Below are 18,285 nucleotides of genomic sequence, written 5' to 3' on the forward strand. Positions count from 1 at the left end.
GAAATTAAATAGCCCAATATATCTTAGCTCCAAAGGGTTAAGAGAAATTAATGACTTAGGAAAAAGTTATCTAAGTAGTTAAAAAGCTACTACTAAACTCTTCTCATAGGTAGATGCCAAAGCTAAATAAAAGGTGGGCTGCTCATATTATTGGTGTTAGATCTGTACTGGTGGCTAATCAACAAAAATGCATTCACACATCCAACAAACACTTCATAAAAAGAACAAAAACTGTCATTCCACTTCTTAAACAATCAGCATGTCAAAATAATGTGGAAACAAAAATAATCTATGGGACATTTGACAAGAGGCCCCCAGGCTGTTAAGAAAAAAAAAAAGAAAAAAGCAAACAAAACAAACAAAAAGAACAGAGCATGCTCTATCAAAGAGTGCACTGAAAAAGGTGCAAAGTTACCTGACCAACTGGTTGTAGATATACAGCTGGAATTTGGGATGAAGGTTGGGAAAACAGACACTGAGAGAGGCCCAGTGGTGAGACGTAAAGACAGAGAAGAAGTAGTGAACAGGAGAGCAGTGTCTACAAAATAAGGAGGAAGATTTTAAAACCAAGAGATCAAGAGGCAGAAAGAATGTGAAAGGAAAAGCAAAAGAGCTGAGCGGAGAACTTTTAATATGCTTCCTGAATAACATTATAAGCTACTCAGTTAAAGCAAGAGTTATACTCTGTGTGACATATAAAACATGTACTATTATAGATCTTACCGATTTCTGAATAAGCATGCCTTTCTCCTCAGATGTTGCTTAATCATCACCTATAGTTTCAGGTAAATTTACTTGTATGCGAATAAAGTTATGAGAAGTACAGTATGGCGCTAAATAAGTTTTCCCATAAGCTTTAACATGGAGTACAACAATTATGGCTGTGAACCTAGTACATCAGCAATTCTACACACATATATACTCCTGAGCAAATGATTTTTATATCTGTACCTTGTCAGATATTTTAAGCTTAAAATTAAATAAAAACCACTACGTTTGCCTTACTTAACCTTTACCATTGTGATCTAGCTTGAAAATAATAATTTAGAAAATAAATTTAGAGTTAAAAACATCTTTTTCACCTCTATAGCATAGAATTTGACTGCTTATAGGACCTACTGGAGATATCTTGCTTTATATTTAACAAAGGCCCACTTTAATAAGATTGAAATACAATATCCATTCTATAAAATATTGGAATGCATCATTAAGAATAAACTAAGCTAGTCACAATAAGTACTCCTGGTTAAAAAGAAATCATGCTAAGGACAGCTCAATCATAAGGTTAAAAGAAGAAAATTTCATATGTTAAAGTGATAAAAGTAGAAAATTCTCTTCTTTATAAATAGTAAGTAGATCATTTATTTACATATATAAATATATATATTTCAGAGGATAAATAAGTCTACTAATAGGTTGAAAGGTTGGTTCTCTTTGACAGAGCATGCTTCTGTTCACATGCACACAACAATAACCTGTAGATCAAGGCAACATTTTTTGCCTTCGAAGGGCAAGGAATAATATCAGTATGTCACAGAAGTGAGAAAATCTAGGTATAAATCCAGCTATTCCTTTGGATTTTAAAAAGTATATACAATCTTGCGTATACATGTATCTTTAGATACACAGACTATTTCAATGTTTGTTTCCCCACATACAACTTAATATTTCATCTCCCCTTCATTTACTTCTACATATACACACACATACACACACACATTCATATGTGGATTGCCTTGATTTTCTGCACTGAAATTCAAGGAAAAACAATTTTGCCAAATTTTAGTAAGACACTGCAATCTTCCTTGCCATTCTTTATGAATGTATAACAAACTTATTTTGATGCTAATTATCAAAATATTACACAAAAACAAATGTACTCAGCAAAAGGTCCAAAAAAATCTATTCATAATATTTAAATATCACCCACCCTCTTAAGTATATAACTGCTAAATGCATGCATGACCTAGTACAAAAAGTAGAATAGTATTGGAACATGTAAAATAAACTGTAAAAAGAAATTACAATTTAAATTTGTCTGGCCCAATACAGAGACTAATAATTTTCTCTACTAGAACAAGTACTGACCATTTATTTTTCATTTATAAGGATTAAGCATTTTTAAAAGCTCTAAGTTAGAAATGAACAACAAAAGAAATAGCTAACAGAAAAAGGAAAGAAAATAGTTTAAGAAATAGTGTAAGAAGGGGCGCCTGGGTGGCACCGCGGTTGGGCGTCTGCCTTCGGCTCAGGGCGTGATCCCTGCGTTGTGGGATCGGAGCCCCACATCAGGCTCTTCTGCTGTGAGCCTGCTTCTTCCTCTCCCACTCCCCCTGCTTGTTCCCTCTCTCGCTGGCTGTCTCTATCTCTGTCGAATAAATAAATAAAATCTTTAAAAAAAAAAAAAAAGAAATAGTGTAAGAAAAGTTTAACTTGAAGTTAAAACTTCTTCCCAGAAACATATGTTCCTTATGTATATTCTAGAAATAGTGCCCTTTAAAAGCTAAATAAGATAAAGTTGAAATAAAAGAAGCAGTACTTCACACTAGAGTTGACAATTCTTCAAGATGCTGCACAAATAAACAAAATTTGTGAATGATGGTGACATAAATGCCTACTAACAGAAAACGCTGATAACATGCTTAATGGCTGGTGTCAAGGCATCCCCCGGCAAGGCTTCTGACGGTAACAAAACACTGGATTGGGTAGGATTAGACATAATAGATTTAATCTAGTATGTAAATCACTGTGTTCTTATGATGTTTAATCTTAAGAAATTCATGAGTAATTCTCTTTTTAAAAATTTATTTATGAGACAGAGGGACAGAAAGAGTGAGGGCACGTGTGTGCAGGGGGAGGAGCAGAGGGAGAGGGACAAGACGACTCCACGCTAAGCGCAGAGTCCAACACAGGGCTCAATCTCACCACCCTGAGATCATGACGTGAGCCAAAACTAAGAGTCAGACTTGACTTAACTGACCGAGCCACCCTGGTTCTCTTTTAAAGTCACACTTTCGCACTCTAAACTTGAACTATGCAGCTATTCAAGCCCAGTAATCAGCCACTGAACACTTTTCCAATTTAAATAGATCCTATTTACAAGGGTCAATTTCTATTGAGATAACTGTAAGTCATCACTGTAGTTTAAAAAAAACAAACTATGAGGTTATCACAGAATTGTACCCCTGACAGGGGTACAAATAATTAAAAAAAAAAGAAAAAAAAACCTATGCAAGAGGGGTACAAATAATACATTATATGCTTATTTAAAAAAAAGAAGGAAAAAAAAACCCTATGCGATTGAAAGCAGATATGCTAACTTAACTTATTGGCTGGCTGACATCCAGAGAGCAGGGTCCTAGTTCTAGCTCTGTGTGTTACCTGGGACGAGTTACTTCTCTCCATGGCCTCAATTTCTTCCTGTGAAACCAAGGTACTACACTAAATGACTTCTCTAAGAGCATTTCTAGTTCCAGCAGTTTATAATGCTTTCTTTCTCCAAGTACCTCCTCACACTTTTTTAAATACCTCAACACACTGCTAGACCATGTAACATAAATGAGAACTTTTTTTTCCATTGAGCTAGTATAACTGTAGATTGTGTTCCAACCCATTATAAAACTATGCTATCATTTGAAAGATCAAAATTATCATGTAAATTTTAAATGAAATTTTGAGTTGTAAAATAATTTGACTCTGAAAGATATTAAACAAACTAAACAAAAAACTAATACTTTATATCACTTGAAAATTCTTTCTGGACCAAAAATTAAGTCTATATTATGATAAATAAAAATGAAACACAGTGTTTATCTCAGGGTCATGAAATCGAGCCCATTTTGGGCTCCATGCTCAGGAGGGAGTCTGCTTGAGATTCTCTCCCTCTGCCCAAGCCCCTCCCGCTCACTCACCCCCTACACGCGCATACCCTTTCTCTCTCAAAAATAAATAAATCTTAAAAAAAAGAGAAAAGAAAATGTAGTCTTGTATTTTTTTCCTAACCAAAATTTATTCTATTACCTAAAATTGTCTAATAATTTGCATATACTTAAACAAAATGCAGGTACGTTATTTCTAACCTAGGAAGTAAAGAAAATAAAACCATTATCAGGCTATCAGGGTTTATTCAGCTACCACACTTAGACTAGAACCTTGTAATAAATTATATTTCTAATTTAAGGCAGAGGTGCCTGGGTGGCTCAGTTGTTAAGTGACCGACTCTTGATCTCAGCTCAGGTCTTGAGCTCAAGGTTGCCAGTTCAAGCCCCACTTTGGGCTCCATGCTGGGCATGGAGCCTACTTAAAAAAAAAAAATACTGGCAAATTCTAATTTAAGGCAACAGTATTTAGTACATTTTTAAAGAATTCTAACGAAAGTGAAAAGTCTTCTCCTGCAAATCCTTAACTTTTTAAGCTCAGCAGATTAATGAAGATTTTAATTCTGACCAGACAATACCACAAATCTTGTTAGACAGAGCTATGTCATACAATATCTGTTTAACTTCATGATTATTTAAAACCAAATAAGTTAACTTGCTCCTTTAATGGTTTCTAAGCTAACTGGGAATATTTTTAAATACTTAAATTTTAAGTAAATAAAGTATTTAAATATTTAGAATGAATGTTTGAGAAGTTTTGTGACTCCCATTTTTCCATGCTAACTTGGTCTGCAGTGACCAAACCAAAATATAACTTATGTTTGTGGAATTTTTTTTTTTTTTTTTTTGCTTCTTCTTATGCTCTAACGTACTTAATAATTCAAAAGTATATTTAACACAGAACACTCATCCACTGAAAACTGACTGGATATATTCTTTTCAGTAAAAATTTCTTTCTCTTCTGAACTTCCTTAGCAATTAATTTATATACACTTCTCCACAGGATTGATACTTGCTCTTTTTTCCACTTAGACCATATGCTTTTTAAGGGCAAGGTTTATGTTTGATTCACCTTCATATTTCTCAGAACCAAGCACATTTACACATTTCCCAATAAATAATTGCTAAGAATAAGTATATATTTAATAAATAACATGGAAGAACGGCTGCTATTAAATGAAAGAGAAAACGCACTGTGTCCTATTTTAACACGTGAAGATGAAGATAACCCCATCTTTTTTGTTTCATTTGCTCAGTAAAAAATTTTCCTGGAACAAACTGGCAAATTAACAGAAAAAGTCAATTGCATGGTTTTTTTCTTCATGAATATATGTTTTAGGATTACAGACAATGCACTTATATTGTAAATAATGCCCCCACAGTAATAAACAGAACTCAGATTTCATTTATCAACAGTACCAAAAAGACTGAGGGCTATTCAGTCTGTGGCTTTTGCAAGCATATATTCATTATGACTAATCTTTTTCACAACTTTAATTTCTTTTGCTTTTCACTGCACTGAGAAATGGAAATTATTTATATATGTCAGATCGATAAAAAGATCAGGAAAAGCCGCAGATTAGAAATGAAATTTTAACAAAGGCATTGCTGTCTCAGTGAAACGTTAAAGAAGGAAATCTTTCACTGTAGCCAAGAATAGTCTGATAGTTTCAGAAAAATATTTGTCACAGAATCAGAGTTCAGAGGGTTAACAATAAGCAATGACATATAATGAAAAAGTTCTTCTCAAAAGTTAGCTAAACTTACTGAGGGAGGACCGCTTTTTGACGGGCATTTTATATCAACAAAATAGTAATCTCTTGGAAGACTGCCTTTGCAAATCTACACAACAAATAATAGTGTTTAGTATCAAAGGCTCAAATGATTTTGTTATTAGGTGTCTACTGTAGCAAATGACTGTAAAATTAACTCACTCTATTTATTGACATTTATTTACTGACATTCCAGTACTGTTCAAGGAAATCTAATTGTAAAGTTTTGGTGATCTGAGTGGTATTTAAAAAACAGTTTTCACATTATTTTGTTCTCGACATTAAAAAATATAACAATAACCTTCATTTACAGTGCATTGCTAATTTTGAAAAATACTCCAGTTTATCCTCAAATTTCAGCACCAACATAAAACATTAAAAATAATTCCTTTGCCACTGCTGTCCCTACCCCATCACTACCCACAAACACAACTGCATTGCTTCAAACAACAAATCAAGTCCCTGAATACCTCAAGGCCTATTTCTTTGACAAATTGCTCAAATGGTTCCTGTAGTAGCTGATAAAGGAAGGTAGAATAATAATACAAAAATTCCAAGTGTTTAATGTTTCAGATTCTGAGAAAATAATTAATAAAACTTGGAACAAAACCAAATGTAATCTTCAATTTGTTATTTAGAATTTTTAAAGCTTTAACCAAATTTGAAATAAGCACCACATAAACTGACTCATCTCATAAACAGATTTAGAATTACCAGTTTCTTCTACAAATGTGATTAAAATTATTAGAATATTATTCATAAAGACCAGCAATGAACCTTACTAATATAGATGAGCAAGGGATTAAAGAAGAAATTACCCCTGAAGCTGTCTTTCCTCCAATATTTACCATTCAAAGACATTTGGAGGCATATATAAAATGTCAAGTCAGTTACAAAAATTCATGAGAGAGATTATTCTGAATTCAAACATAAATGAAGAAAAACAGTATGCCTATACAGACTATGGGAAAGGAAAGATTATCAGGAAAGAAAGAAAGGAAGAAAGCATCTTTAGTCTATATTTCAATAAATTCCTATATGAAAAAGCATAACTTATTTAGTCTATCCCATGGATTCATCCAAAAGGAACATTTACACGTTTACAAATACTTGGTTTTACCCCCTTATATCTATTTTAAAAATTTGTATTTATTTTTTAAAACTTATTTTCATAACCAATTTAGGTATTTTAAAGTTATGAAATGCAATTTAACTAAGCAATGAAGTGCCAATATATAACACTGTACCTACTTAGTAAGGTTTGATTTACAACTGCTTGGCTGTTCAGAAACTAATTAAATCATAGGTTGATGTCACATAAATTTAAAGCATTATTAAATTTGGTAATGTGTGGTACATTGACAAAGGATATCAAGATACAACTGCAGTTCAAACTGTTAACAAAATAAAATAGCAGTCAACAAAAAATTTTAATGGGTCTTTCGTATTTAAAGAAGGTAGAGGTTATAATGTCAAGGATAGGATCCAGAAGCAGATATTTCACAAGCATATTTAATGAAATGTATACACAGAACAGTGAACTCTCACATAAATGTAACTTTATATGGTCAACGCTGATATACAACTGAGCTACATTTAAGTAGAAGCAGCTTTCTTTAAAGGAGCCTTTAAAAAATAATACTTAGAAATGTTATAGAAGAATGGTAGACTGCCAAATCATTCAACATCCCAGGAAAACTTCAGTTTTTCTGGTTTCAAATGAGCAATCCACACCTCCTCACAGGTTAAAATTTCTATTTGACCTAAGCGTGAGAATGGTTAGAGAGCCACAGGATGAGCTCTCAGGATATACCATTAATTGCTTTCCCAAGTTAGTAGACATATTCTCAGATTTCAGGGAAGGTATAAATTTCACACTTACTTTTAGCTTTTAATAAAAGAAAGATGGAAACACTGTCTTGGGTATATGTATAATTACTATGGTTTTTAAAATAAGAAAACTGTATTAAAAATAAGAAAATTTGTCTTATAATAAGACCTATAGTTAATTGACTTCCAGGATGATTTAAGAAATCTGCTAAAATGCTACTGAATTCATAAAGTATTACACTGTATCAATCTAATCTAATGAAGTACATTAAAAATATTTGTTGCTATAATTTTCAGTGTGAACAGGAGATATTTATAAAAATAAATTACTTTTCATCCATGCGGCTTCTCATTTTTTTCAGTTTCTGCATAATGCTGCTAGTTTCACTGCTGGAGATTGAAATGGGGGAAGGACTACGGGTCTCCAAGTCAGCTGGACCAGGACTGGCTGCCTTATTATCCTTTGTATCATCATCACTAGGAGAGTCCTGCAAACAAAAGAGGGTAAAGTTTTACAATTTTACTGGAAATTAAGACCTCAGAATGACTTTAAAGATTGTTGTTTAAAAATTAAGTTTATCCTCAAAACCATATTTATAAAGTAGCTGCAATTAAGGAATTACTTAAAAGACAAAATTATATCACACATTTAAAAATGGCTAAAGTATAGATTTTGTTATGTATATCTTACATATATTTATATATAATCACAAAGTACGATTTCTTTTTTTTAAATTTTATTTATTTGAGAGAGAGAGAGAGAGAGAGAACACACATGCCAGGGGAGGGGCAAAGGGAAGGGGAGAAGCAGACTCCCCCCTGAGCAGGGAGCCCGACTCAGGACTTGATCCCAGGACTGCGGGATCACTACCCGAGCCGAAGGCAAACGCTTAACCAACTGAGCCACCCAAGCACCCTCTAAGGCATAATTTTTTTAAAAGACTGAAAAAAATAAAAAAATCTTCTGCTACTAGCAATCTAGTATTTGACTATCCTAATTTCTTTTAAACTGAATCACTCAAAAGGAATATAAACACTATATATACATGTATGGATATAAGAATGAAGGGAACACATAAACTTGTTTTAATAATACTGAGGGATCTTTTTTCTTTCCAATTCTAAGGGGAAAAACCATATTTTCTCAAATTAAAAAGTTTAAAATGAAAACATTTAGAACTATTGGTTTAGGGGCGCCTGGGTGGCTCAGTCGTTAAGCGTCTGCCTTCGGCTCAGGGCGTGATCCTGGCGTTCTGGGATCGAGCCCCACATCAGGCTCCTCTGCTGGAAGCCTGCTTCTTCCTCTCCCACTCCCCCTGCTTGTGTTCCTTCTCTCGCTGGCTGTCTCTCTCTCTGTCAAATAAATAAATAAAATCTTAGGAAAAAAAAAAAGAACTATTGGTTTGATTTACTATTTCTCATGAGGAAAAAATAATTTTAAATGCTTAAGGAAGTCTTTCCCACAAACAGTCATTTATTCTCATAACTTTTCAGGAAGTACGGACAATTGTGACCATACTTATTTTTTGAACAATACACATAGCAGAAGCCTTCTACTTCCCTTTCTGCTTCCTAAACGATTCAGTCCTAAAGTCCTTAGATGGAACAGAGCAAGGTAGGGATCCATGCAAAGGTAGAGGTGGACAAGGGGACCAAGAGTGGGGTGTCCCAACTGAAGCAAGATGAAGAGGGAGGGCATCTAATACAGGAGGGTTATTACTCAAGTGGAACAATGAGGATGTCCACAGGGGAGTGGTCCTACATGGTATGTCCCAAGCCAAAAAGAGTGAAGTGGCATTCCCACAGAGTACAGAAAGTGTAAGGAGAGTACAGAGAAAGGGCAAGGAGTTGGCAAGTTAACTTGGGAGTCAGAATCCAGGGATGGTGAGGATATCCACATGAGGAAAAGGGGTGGCAGTGGTTATGGGAGATGGGTTACACAGAAGAATGATCAAATCATGATCTGTATTAAGGAAAATGTTAACCAGTTGTCTATCAGAGAAGAAAGTTTCAACAGAGAGAAACCTAGGGGGTTGGGGGGATGGGGTAACTATGTGATGGGCCTTAAGGAGGGCATGTAATCTGGTGAGCACTGGGTGTTACACACAACTAATAAATCATTGAACACTACAACGAAAACTAATGATGGCTATGTTGGCTAACCGAACTTTATAAAAAAAAAAACCAGAAAACTAGAATGGAAATTTATGGTGCTGGATTGGAACTGGAAGGATCAGTATGAACTCATAATACCTAAATACTGTGTATATGTACATATAGAAATAAACATATATGTAAAATGTATTTTTGATTATATATTGTCTAGATTTGTTGCTTTTAGGAGGACCAAAACCTGAAGAGTAATGAACACACTTAGCACCAGATCTTGGTTTCTGAGTAACTCTCCTTGGAGAAAAGGTTGATTCCAAGTCTGGGGCAGGAAGGTACAAGATGACCCCGAGACAACTTGTTGCAGAAAACATGGAAGTGCTCAAAGACTGACGGGGACATGTCAAAAGCACACAGAAACTTGAAAAGGCCTAATGGTCTGACTTGGGACAAAGCAAGCATCAAAACAAATGACAATAGCAGATTTAACACTGAATAAAATAGGAATCTGTAAGTCCACACTAACATAAATGAAAGAATAAGTTTAATGAAGAACAGAAATTTATGTAGTCTCGGGGCGCCTGGGTAGCGCAGTCGTTAAGCGTCTCCCTTCAGCTCAGGGCGTGATCCCTGCGTTATGGGATCGAGCCCCACATCACGCTCCTCCACTGGAAGCCTGCTTCTTCCTCTCCCACTCCCCCTGCTTGTGTTCCCTCTCTCGCTGGCTGTCTCTATCTCTGTCGAATAAATAAATAAAATCTTAAAAAAAAAAAAAGAAAGAAATTTATGTAGTCTCAAAATAACTTGCGCAAAGTACTTTCTATTTATAAAGGGAGGCAGGATTAGGTATTAGCAAGCAACATGAGGCAGAAAATAAACAGTAATTTTGTGTAATTTACCAGTTTGTTCTCCCCTGCCGACTTTAACTTCTCCTGTAACTTTATGGTGGTCTGTCGGATCCTTTCTATCTCCTCCTGCTGTTTCAGAATCAGTTGTCTTTCCTTCCGAGCTGCCTTATTGGCTTCTTGAAGACGTTTAATTTCTGCCTAAGGTTTAAAGAATTAGAAGAGTGACTGAGATTTGGAGGATACAAGTCCAAAGTAGTATTTATTTAAGGAAAGCCCCATCATCACATATATCAAAAACAAAAGCATATAGTATTCAAGAAAAAGTAATAATATTGAAAAATTTTGAAGTAGTGAAGGAGGAAAAAAGAGTCTCACAACCCCATCATGCTAAAATAATTTAACATGATCCCTTAATTTAAATAATTATAATTACAACAGACTGATAATTTTCTATCCCCTTTTTAAACTTAAGATACCCTTCACATTTTTCCATAGTGCTACTTGGTCTTTACACTACTTTTTTAATAGCTACATAACAACTGAAGTAGTTAATGTAACCATTATGCTGCTAGAATCTTAGGCCCTTTATAATTTTCCACCATTCCAAATAATGCTTTAATGCCTATAACTGTTTCATACTATGGATTTGTTCTTTAGGAGAGATTCCAAAACATATAACAAATTAAAGACGAAAAATCCTCTTATGGCCCGTAAAATCATTTAAAGATTGCTTTCAAAAGAGAATGGTCTCAGGGCGCCTGGGTGGCTCAGTCTTTAAGTGTCTGCCTTCGGCTCAGGGCGTGATCCCGGGGTTCCGGGATCGAAAGCCGCATGGGGCTCCCTGCTCCATTAGGAGCCTGCTTCTTCCTTTCCCACTCCCGCTGCCTGTGTTCCCTCTCTCGCTGACTTTCTCTCTCTCTGTGTCAAATAAATAAATAAAATCTTAAAAAAAAAAAAAAAAAAAAGGCTTCCACCAGAAATATTTAAGACTATACTGCACCAAACTCTCTCCACACAGCGTATTGCTAAGTTTTCTGCTACTAATTAAATGGGCAAAGATGATACACTTTACTGTTAATAATTGTTACAATTAAAGAGACTGTCCTTTTTTTCCCCATAAATTTGTTTTAGTCTGTGTTCCTGTCAATAATGTAAGCCTACTAAAAACAGTAATAATTAGCGACTTATGATTTCTTTAGTCACGTTTGATTTTTGTAAACTATCTGAACATGCAGAGAAGTGCACAAAAATATCAAATTTCTAAAATCTCATACTAACAATTGTTAATATTCTGTCATATTTTATCTTAGTCTTTATTTTGTGAGGAAATAAAACATTACAGATAAAACCAGTATGCAATCCCATATCCTTAGAGGTAATCACTACCATGGTATACATCCTTCCAGCATATTTCTTTTAAAATTCTTCTACAGATTTTTGTACTTACCTACAAAAAACATACACTGTTTGGTTTTTATGTTTTTAAGTGTTTTATAAATAATATCACACGCATATATTTTCACCCTTGCCATATTTACTGGACATTGCTTTTGATACCTCTCTGTGTTGACTTACACCTAAATGATGCATAACACTGGAGGCATATAATATTTCAGGTATCCATTACCCCTATTGCAAACAATGCTACAATGAACAACCTTATAGTTTTTGTCTTTGGCACATGGATGAGTTTCTTTAGAGCAGTAGTTCCTGAAGTGTGGTCCATGGACCCTAGAGGATTCCCATGGTCCTTTCAGGGGACTCTCAGAGTCAAACCATCTTCATAATACTTAGACACTACTTGCCTTTGTTCACTCTTCCTCTCTCATGAGTATACAATGGCACTGTATTCATTTTAAAGAAAATAACTGTTATCTTCCAAAACAAAAAAAAAATTAGTATTTAGATTTTTGCAGATCTCTTTATTGTCAGGCTTGATTTTTTTAAACATTATGCATTGGTCACTTGGAAATTGTTGGTTCACTGAGTTATGCAGAGCTCCCAAATGTTGACATGTTTCATTATACAGCATAAAAAAAATCACATTCTTTCACATCACCACATATCTCAAAAGAAAGGTTCTTTAGTATGAGGTGGTGGACAGAAATTTTCCAAAATTCTGACTTGAAAGTCTGAATTTTGTCATCGGCAACAAATACTGTTTCAGCTGTTTTCTAAAGTAACAGGCACACTTTGTTCATTTTTGAGAAAATGACTGTCAAATATCCAAATCTGAATAAAAAGTTTGTCTCTGAATAATTCTTTCACGGAAAAATGGTATTCCATGAAAGAAAATGGCTAGTTCGGCTTGCAACTCAAACAACTGCACAAATACCTTTCCTTGAGTTAATTACTATCTTCTGGTATCTGGCAAAAGTGCTTACTTGTGGGCTTCCTATTCTTGTCACACAGAGTACAACAATGAAAGTACTCAAAGGTCAACACTCAGCAAAATTAATAATTTTTACTACTTAATCAAGACATTCTTCAGTTAAACTAGCATTTTTTGTTTGTGCAGCTGCATGTGGTATTGAAAAATATGATGATTACTAGTACAGTTTGGGGCTGCTGCCCTGATTTGTGCTAAGGCACTGGCAGTTTTACCCACCATTGTTTTTGTACAACTTAGTACAAATGTCAAACCATGAAAAGGGCAAATTTGTATCCCACTATTAGGAAAACAGTTTTGACCTCCGTGACCCATGATAGGGTATCAGGGACCCCAGAGTTACACAGAGCACTTTTTGAAAAACTGCTCTTAGCTTAGGCCTGAGTTTCTAAACCAATTAATTTATAAATTCATCCAAACCAAGCCTAGAAAATAAACTGTTTCAAGGGGATTCTTGAGGGAAGAGGTTTGATTTTCTTTTCAGAATAAGCGATAATGTTGTAAAAACTGTTTACTTTAAAATGGCTAATGGTGTAAGTGGATTATACTTTAAGATGGTTATTTAATGTGAATTTTATCTCAAAAAACAAAAAAAGGAATAAGACATAGGAAAATACGTTCTCTCTTGTTTTGGATACAGCTGTGCAAAGATATGTGGCCAAAGTGGTTATACAATCTCACTATGAGTCAAAATAAGTCTTACGATACAACTGTAGTAAATATCTTAGTACATATATCCTTCCATGCTGGTGCTTTATTTCTGTACGGCAACTTTCCAGGGATAGACAGTTAGATCAGAGTATTTTTTGCACGGTTATTTAAAAAATATTCTAAAGTACTACAGAGGGGTGCCTAGGTGGCTCAGTCGGTTGGGCGGCCAACTCTTGATTTTGGCTCAGGTCATGATCTCAGGGTCCTGGGATAGAGCCCCACATCAGACTCTGTGCCCAGGAGAGAGTCTCCTTGAGGATTCTCTCTCTCTTTCTTCACCCCCACCCCCCCATTCACATGTTCTCTCTTCCTCTCCCACTCTAAAATAAAGAAATAAATCTTTAAAAAACTTACAAGAATGGTATCATACTGTACATACTCTTTTGCATCTTGCTTTTCTACAAAAACCAGCATTATGATTTTTGGTTAAGAGCTACTGCTGTTACTATTCAATATGGTAGCCACAGCTCTATGTAGTTATTTAAATTAAAAGTAAATAAAGTTAAAATTTCAGTTTCTCAGTTGCACTAGCCACGTTTTAAATATTAAACACTATACACGACTAGTAGCTACTATATTGGACAGCACAAATATAGAACATTAATAATAATTTCAGAAATCTCTATTGAACAGTGCTGATAAATAATGCATTCATTTCCTCCAATACTGTACTTTCTTGGAGGAATATGCTTTGTTTCATCTATTCTCTTAATGAAAGAATTAAGCTGTTTCCATTTTCCCCTGTACATGTGTGAAAACTTCTCCATTATGTATACGAAGACACAGAACTGAGTCACAGATTCGATGCGTTGTCAATATAACCAGATATAGTCAAAGTGCTCCAAAGTGGTTACATCAGTCACCATTCCCACAGGTACACAGACCTCAGGTGATAAAACTGGAGACTTAAGAGGCTTCCAACTCAGTCACCCCCTCAAACCATTTGCCTATTCTTAAGCAGCACAGACAGAAGGCTAAGGAGCTACATACCGGAAACCTCTCAGCAGCAAAGTAGAAATCCCCACAATCTTTTGTGCTGGTTTACCTGGCTTTCAACTGAAATCCCCGGAAGGTTACAACCTAGGGTCAATGCAAAGCAGAAGCAGACTGAGGCCTACCGACTCTGCAACCCAACACTAACCCAGCTTAGTCCCTGAATGGATTTAAGTGAATTGCTGAGCGCTCTAACAGCACAGCAGAGGAAAAAATAAGTCTCTCGGGGGGAGATAACATCATCTGGAGCCTTTGCAGTTGTTTTTTTTTTTTTAAAGATTTTATTTATTTATTTGACAGAGATAGAGACAGCCAGCGAGAGAGGGAACACAAGCAGGGGGCAGTGGGAGAGGAAGAAGCAGGCTCATAGCGGAGGAGCCTGATGTGGGGCTCGATCTCACAACGCCGGGATCAGGCCTTGAGCCGAAGGCAGACACCCAACCGCTGTGCCACCCAGGCGCCCCTGCAGTTATTTATACAGTATTCAGCATCTAATAAAAAATTACTCTAACAGATTCTTAATAATAGAGGGCAAACTGAGGGCTGATAGAGGGAGGTGGGTGAGGGTGGGCTAGATGGGTGACAGGTATGAAGGAGGGCACTTGTGTTGAGCACTGGGTGTTATATGTAAGTGCTGAATCACTGTACTCCTGAAACCAATATTGCACTGTATGTTACTAAATAGAATTTAAATGTAAAAAAATGAAGAAAAAAACAATAGACATGCAAAGAAAAAGAATCATTTGATAATAGAAAATATAAAGAGAGAATAGTAGCAGACACACAGATAACCAAATATCTAGTTAGCAAACAAGAAAGCTAAAATGACTATGAAAAATGTGTTAAAAAAATATGGGAAAAATTGATGGAAAGGTAAACAAAGAATTAAAATCTATAAAAAAGATGGAGTGCCTAGGCGGCTCAGTCAGTTAACTATCTGACTCTTGGTTTCAGCTCAGGTTATGATCAGGTCCTGAGACTGAGCTCTGTGCTGGGCTCCATGCTCAGTGCAGTCTGCTTGAGATTCTCTCTCTCTCCCTCTCCTTCTGCTCTTCCCCTCACTCTCTCTTTAAAAATTAAATAAAATCTTTAAAAAAATCTAAAAAAAGAAGAAAATAGATATTATAGAACAAAAAAAATTACATTAAGAACTCATTGGATGACTAACAAGACACATGACAGTGCAGAACATACAACTAATGAATCTGAAGACAGATCAATAGAAATTTTCCAAATCGAAGCATAGTGGGGGTTTTTTGTTATTGTTTCTAAAAGAGTGATATAAAACCAAAACAGAGCAGAAGAGAGATGTGGTAAATGGTCAGAGGGTCTAACATATTTCTAATTGGAGTCTCTGAAGAAAAGCAGAGAGACAGTGGGGTAGAAGCAACATATGAAGAGATAATTTTCAAAAACTGAAATACAACAAACAACAAATTTCAAGAAGCTCAGCAAATCTTAACAGTATGAAGAGAAATCACACCTAAGCACATCTGAAAAAAATCTAAGACAAATTTTTAAAAATCTTAAAAGCACCCTTCAAAAAAACATGAAGACAACTGACCTCTCCATAAAAACAACGGAAACTAGTACACAATGGAAAATATCTTTAAAAATGCTGAAAGAAAATAATTCTATGCCTACTAAAAATATCTTTCAAGAATGAAGGTGAAACAAATTTTCAAAATAACAAAAACTGAATGTGCTATCAGCAGTCATGCAGTAAAATATTAGATTCAACAAAATCCAAAGGTTTGTGCTTCAAAGCACAGTATTAAGAAAGTGAAAACATGGGGCGCCTGGGTGGCTCAGTTGGTTAAGCGTGGGACTCTTGATTTTGGCTCAGGTCATGATATCAGGGTCATGAGATCGAGCCCCATATTAGGACTCCATGCTGGGCGTGGAGCCTGTCTAAGATTCTGTATCCACCCCCCACCGCTGGCCCCTCTCTGTTCGCTCTCTCTTTAAATAAATAAATAAATAAATAAATAAATAAATAAATAAATTAGTGAAAACACAATCACACAGAATGAGAGAAAATATTGGTAAATCCAGCTTTTATTCTAGTTTACAAACAGAAAGCTATTGTAGTGTAGAAAGTTATTTACTTATTTTAACAGAACATTTTAAGTTATTTTGAAACCAATTTTTCTGAATTAAAAAGATGTAACATCTTTAAAAAATTACAAATTTTTATTTTATTTATTTTTTTAAAGATTTATTTATTTGAGAGAGTGACGGAGGAGGTGGAGGGGCAAAGGGCGAGGGAGAGAATCGCAAGCAGATTCCTCACTGCGCATGAAGCCCGATGCGGGGCTTGATCTCACATCCCTGAGATCATGGCCTGATCCGAAATCAAGAGTAAGATGTTTAACCAACTAAGCCACCCAGGTGCCTCCAAAATTCCAAAATTTTTTAAAGTTCATACAATCAGTGATGTTTCCTTGGGATGAACTTAAAACAAACAAACAAAAAAACCCAAAAAATAGTTAAGCAATAATCCAATCTATAACTTAAATGATTATGTTCACATAGATCATCCAAACAGGAGCCGGTACCTTGCAACAGGTCAATAAGGGAAAAGAAAACTAGAATCCACTGAATACTTACCAGGCACTGTGAAACACATTTTACACATGTTACCTCATTTTAATCCTTACAACCACCATCTTACTCCTACAGATGAGGAAACTAAGTCTCAGAGAGTTACTTAAACGTGACCATTATTACACAGCTGCAAGTGACAACGCTGGAATTCAGATAACAGCTAACATTCATTGAGCATTTACCACCATGCCAAGATCTACTGTAAATTTATTATATGTATCAACTCATTTATTCCTCCCAACGACCCTACAAAGTATGTTATCATTATTATGCTAGGTTGAGAGATAAGGAAACTGAGGCACAGAGAAGTCAGGTAACTTGTCCAAGGTTATGAAACTAATAATTGGTAGATCTGGAATTTTAACCCAGGCAATTTGACTCTGGAGCTTGAATTCATAACCACTATACCACGTTACCTCTCCAGGATTCCAATTCAAGGCATTTCTGAGTTCACTGAGCCAAAGTATTAGTTAATTTATAACAACTATGCCCTGAAAGTCTATTCAGGAAAATGGTGACTAAAAAATTAATCCAAATAGACTCTTTTACAAATACCTTAATTTTTAAAATATGCATTTTAAATACTATTTTATTTATTAACAAAGGAAGGCAGGTTTGACTCTATATTGTACTAAGTTGGCAGTGACATAAAATTAGAAATACAGCAGACTACCAAGCAATTTCTGTAATTATAGCAGAATAGCCAAAGACAGTGATAAATACCAACTAAATCTCATTTAAGGTGAAAACACAAAAAAAGAAAGAGAGATCAGGCAAAATGATACATTCCACTGTCTAACTTGCCTTAGGAGAAATTCTCTTAAAGAGTGTTTTTTTTTTTTTTTTAAAGATTTTATTTATTTATGTGACAGAGAGACAGCCAGCGAGAGAGGGAACACAGCAGGGGAGTGGGAGAGGAAGAAGCAGGCTCCCAGTGGAGGCCCGATGTGGGACTCGATCCCAGAATGCCGGGATCACACCCTGAGCCGAAGGCAGACGCTTAACGACTGCGCTACCCAGCCGCCCCAAGAGTGTTTTTTTCTAACATACCTTCTCTTGCTGCAACCTTAAAAGCAAACCACGTTGTTTCTTCCGAAGTGGGGGCATTTTATCATCTTCTCCTTTGTCTCGTAGATGTCTGCAAATAT

At 35.4% G+C, this 18,285-nt stretch overlaps 1 protein-coding gene across 4 annotated transcripts in view; it reads right to left on the reverse strand.

Moving 5' to 3' along the window:
• Positions 1-18,285, reverse strand: part of CEP350 (centrosomal protein 350) — a 150,115-nt gene that overhangs the window by 44,501 nt on the left and 87,329 nt on the right. For all 4 annotated transcript variants that reach the window (XM_019801310.2, XM_034666851.1, XM_019801309.2 and 1 more), the window contains 3 exons: positions 18,188-18,275; positions 10,489-10,635; positions 7,811-7,968 (listed from right to left, as the gene is read on the reverse strand). In XM_019801310.2, the coding sequence (XP_019656869.1) occupies positions 7,811-7,968; positions 10,489-10,635; positions 18,188-18,275 (393 nt within the window). The remainder of the gene's footprint in view (positions 1-7,810; positions 7,969-10,488; positions 10,636-18,187; positions 18,276-18,285) is intronic.

Source organism: Ailuropoda melanoleuca, chromosome 8 (genome assembly GCF_002007445.2).
Source record: "Ailuropoda melanoleuca isolate Jingjing chromosome 8, ASM200744v2, whole genome shotgun sequence".
Classification (NCBI taxonomy): Eukaryota; Metazoa; Chordata; class Mammalia; order Carnivora; family Ursidae; genus Ailuropoda; species Ailuropoda melanoleuca.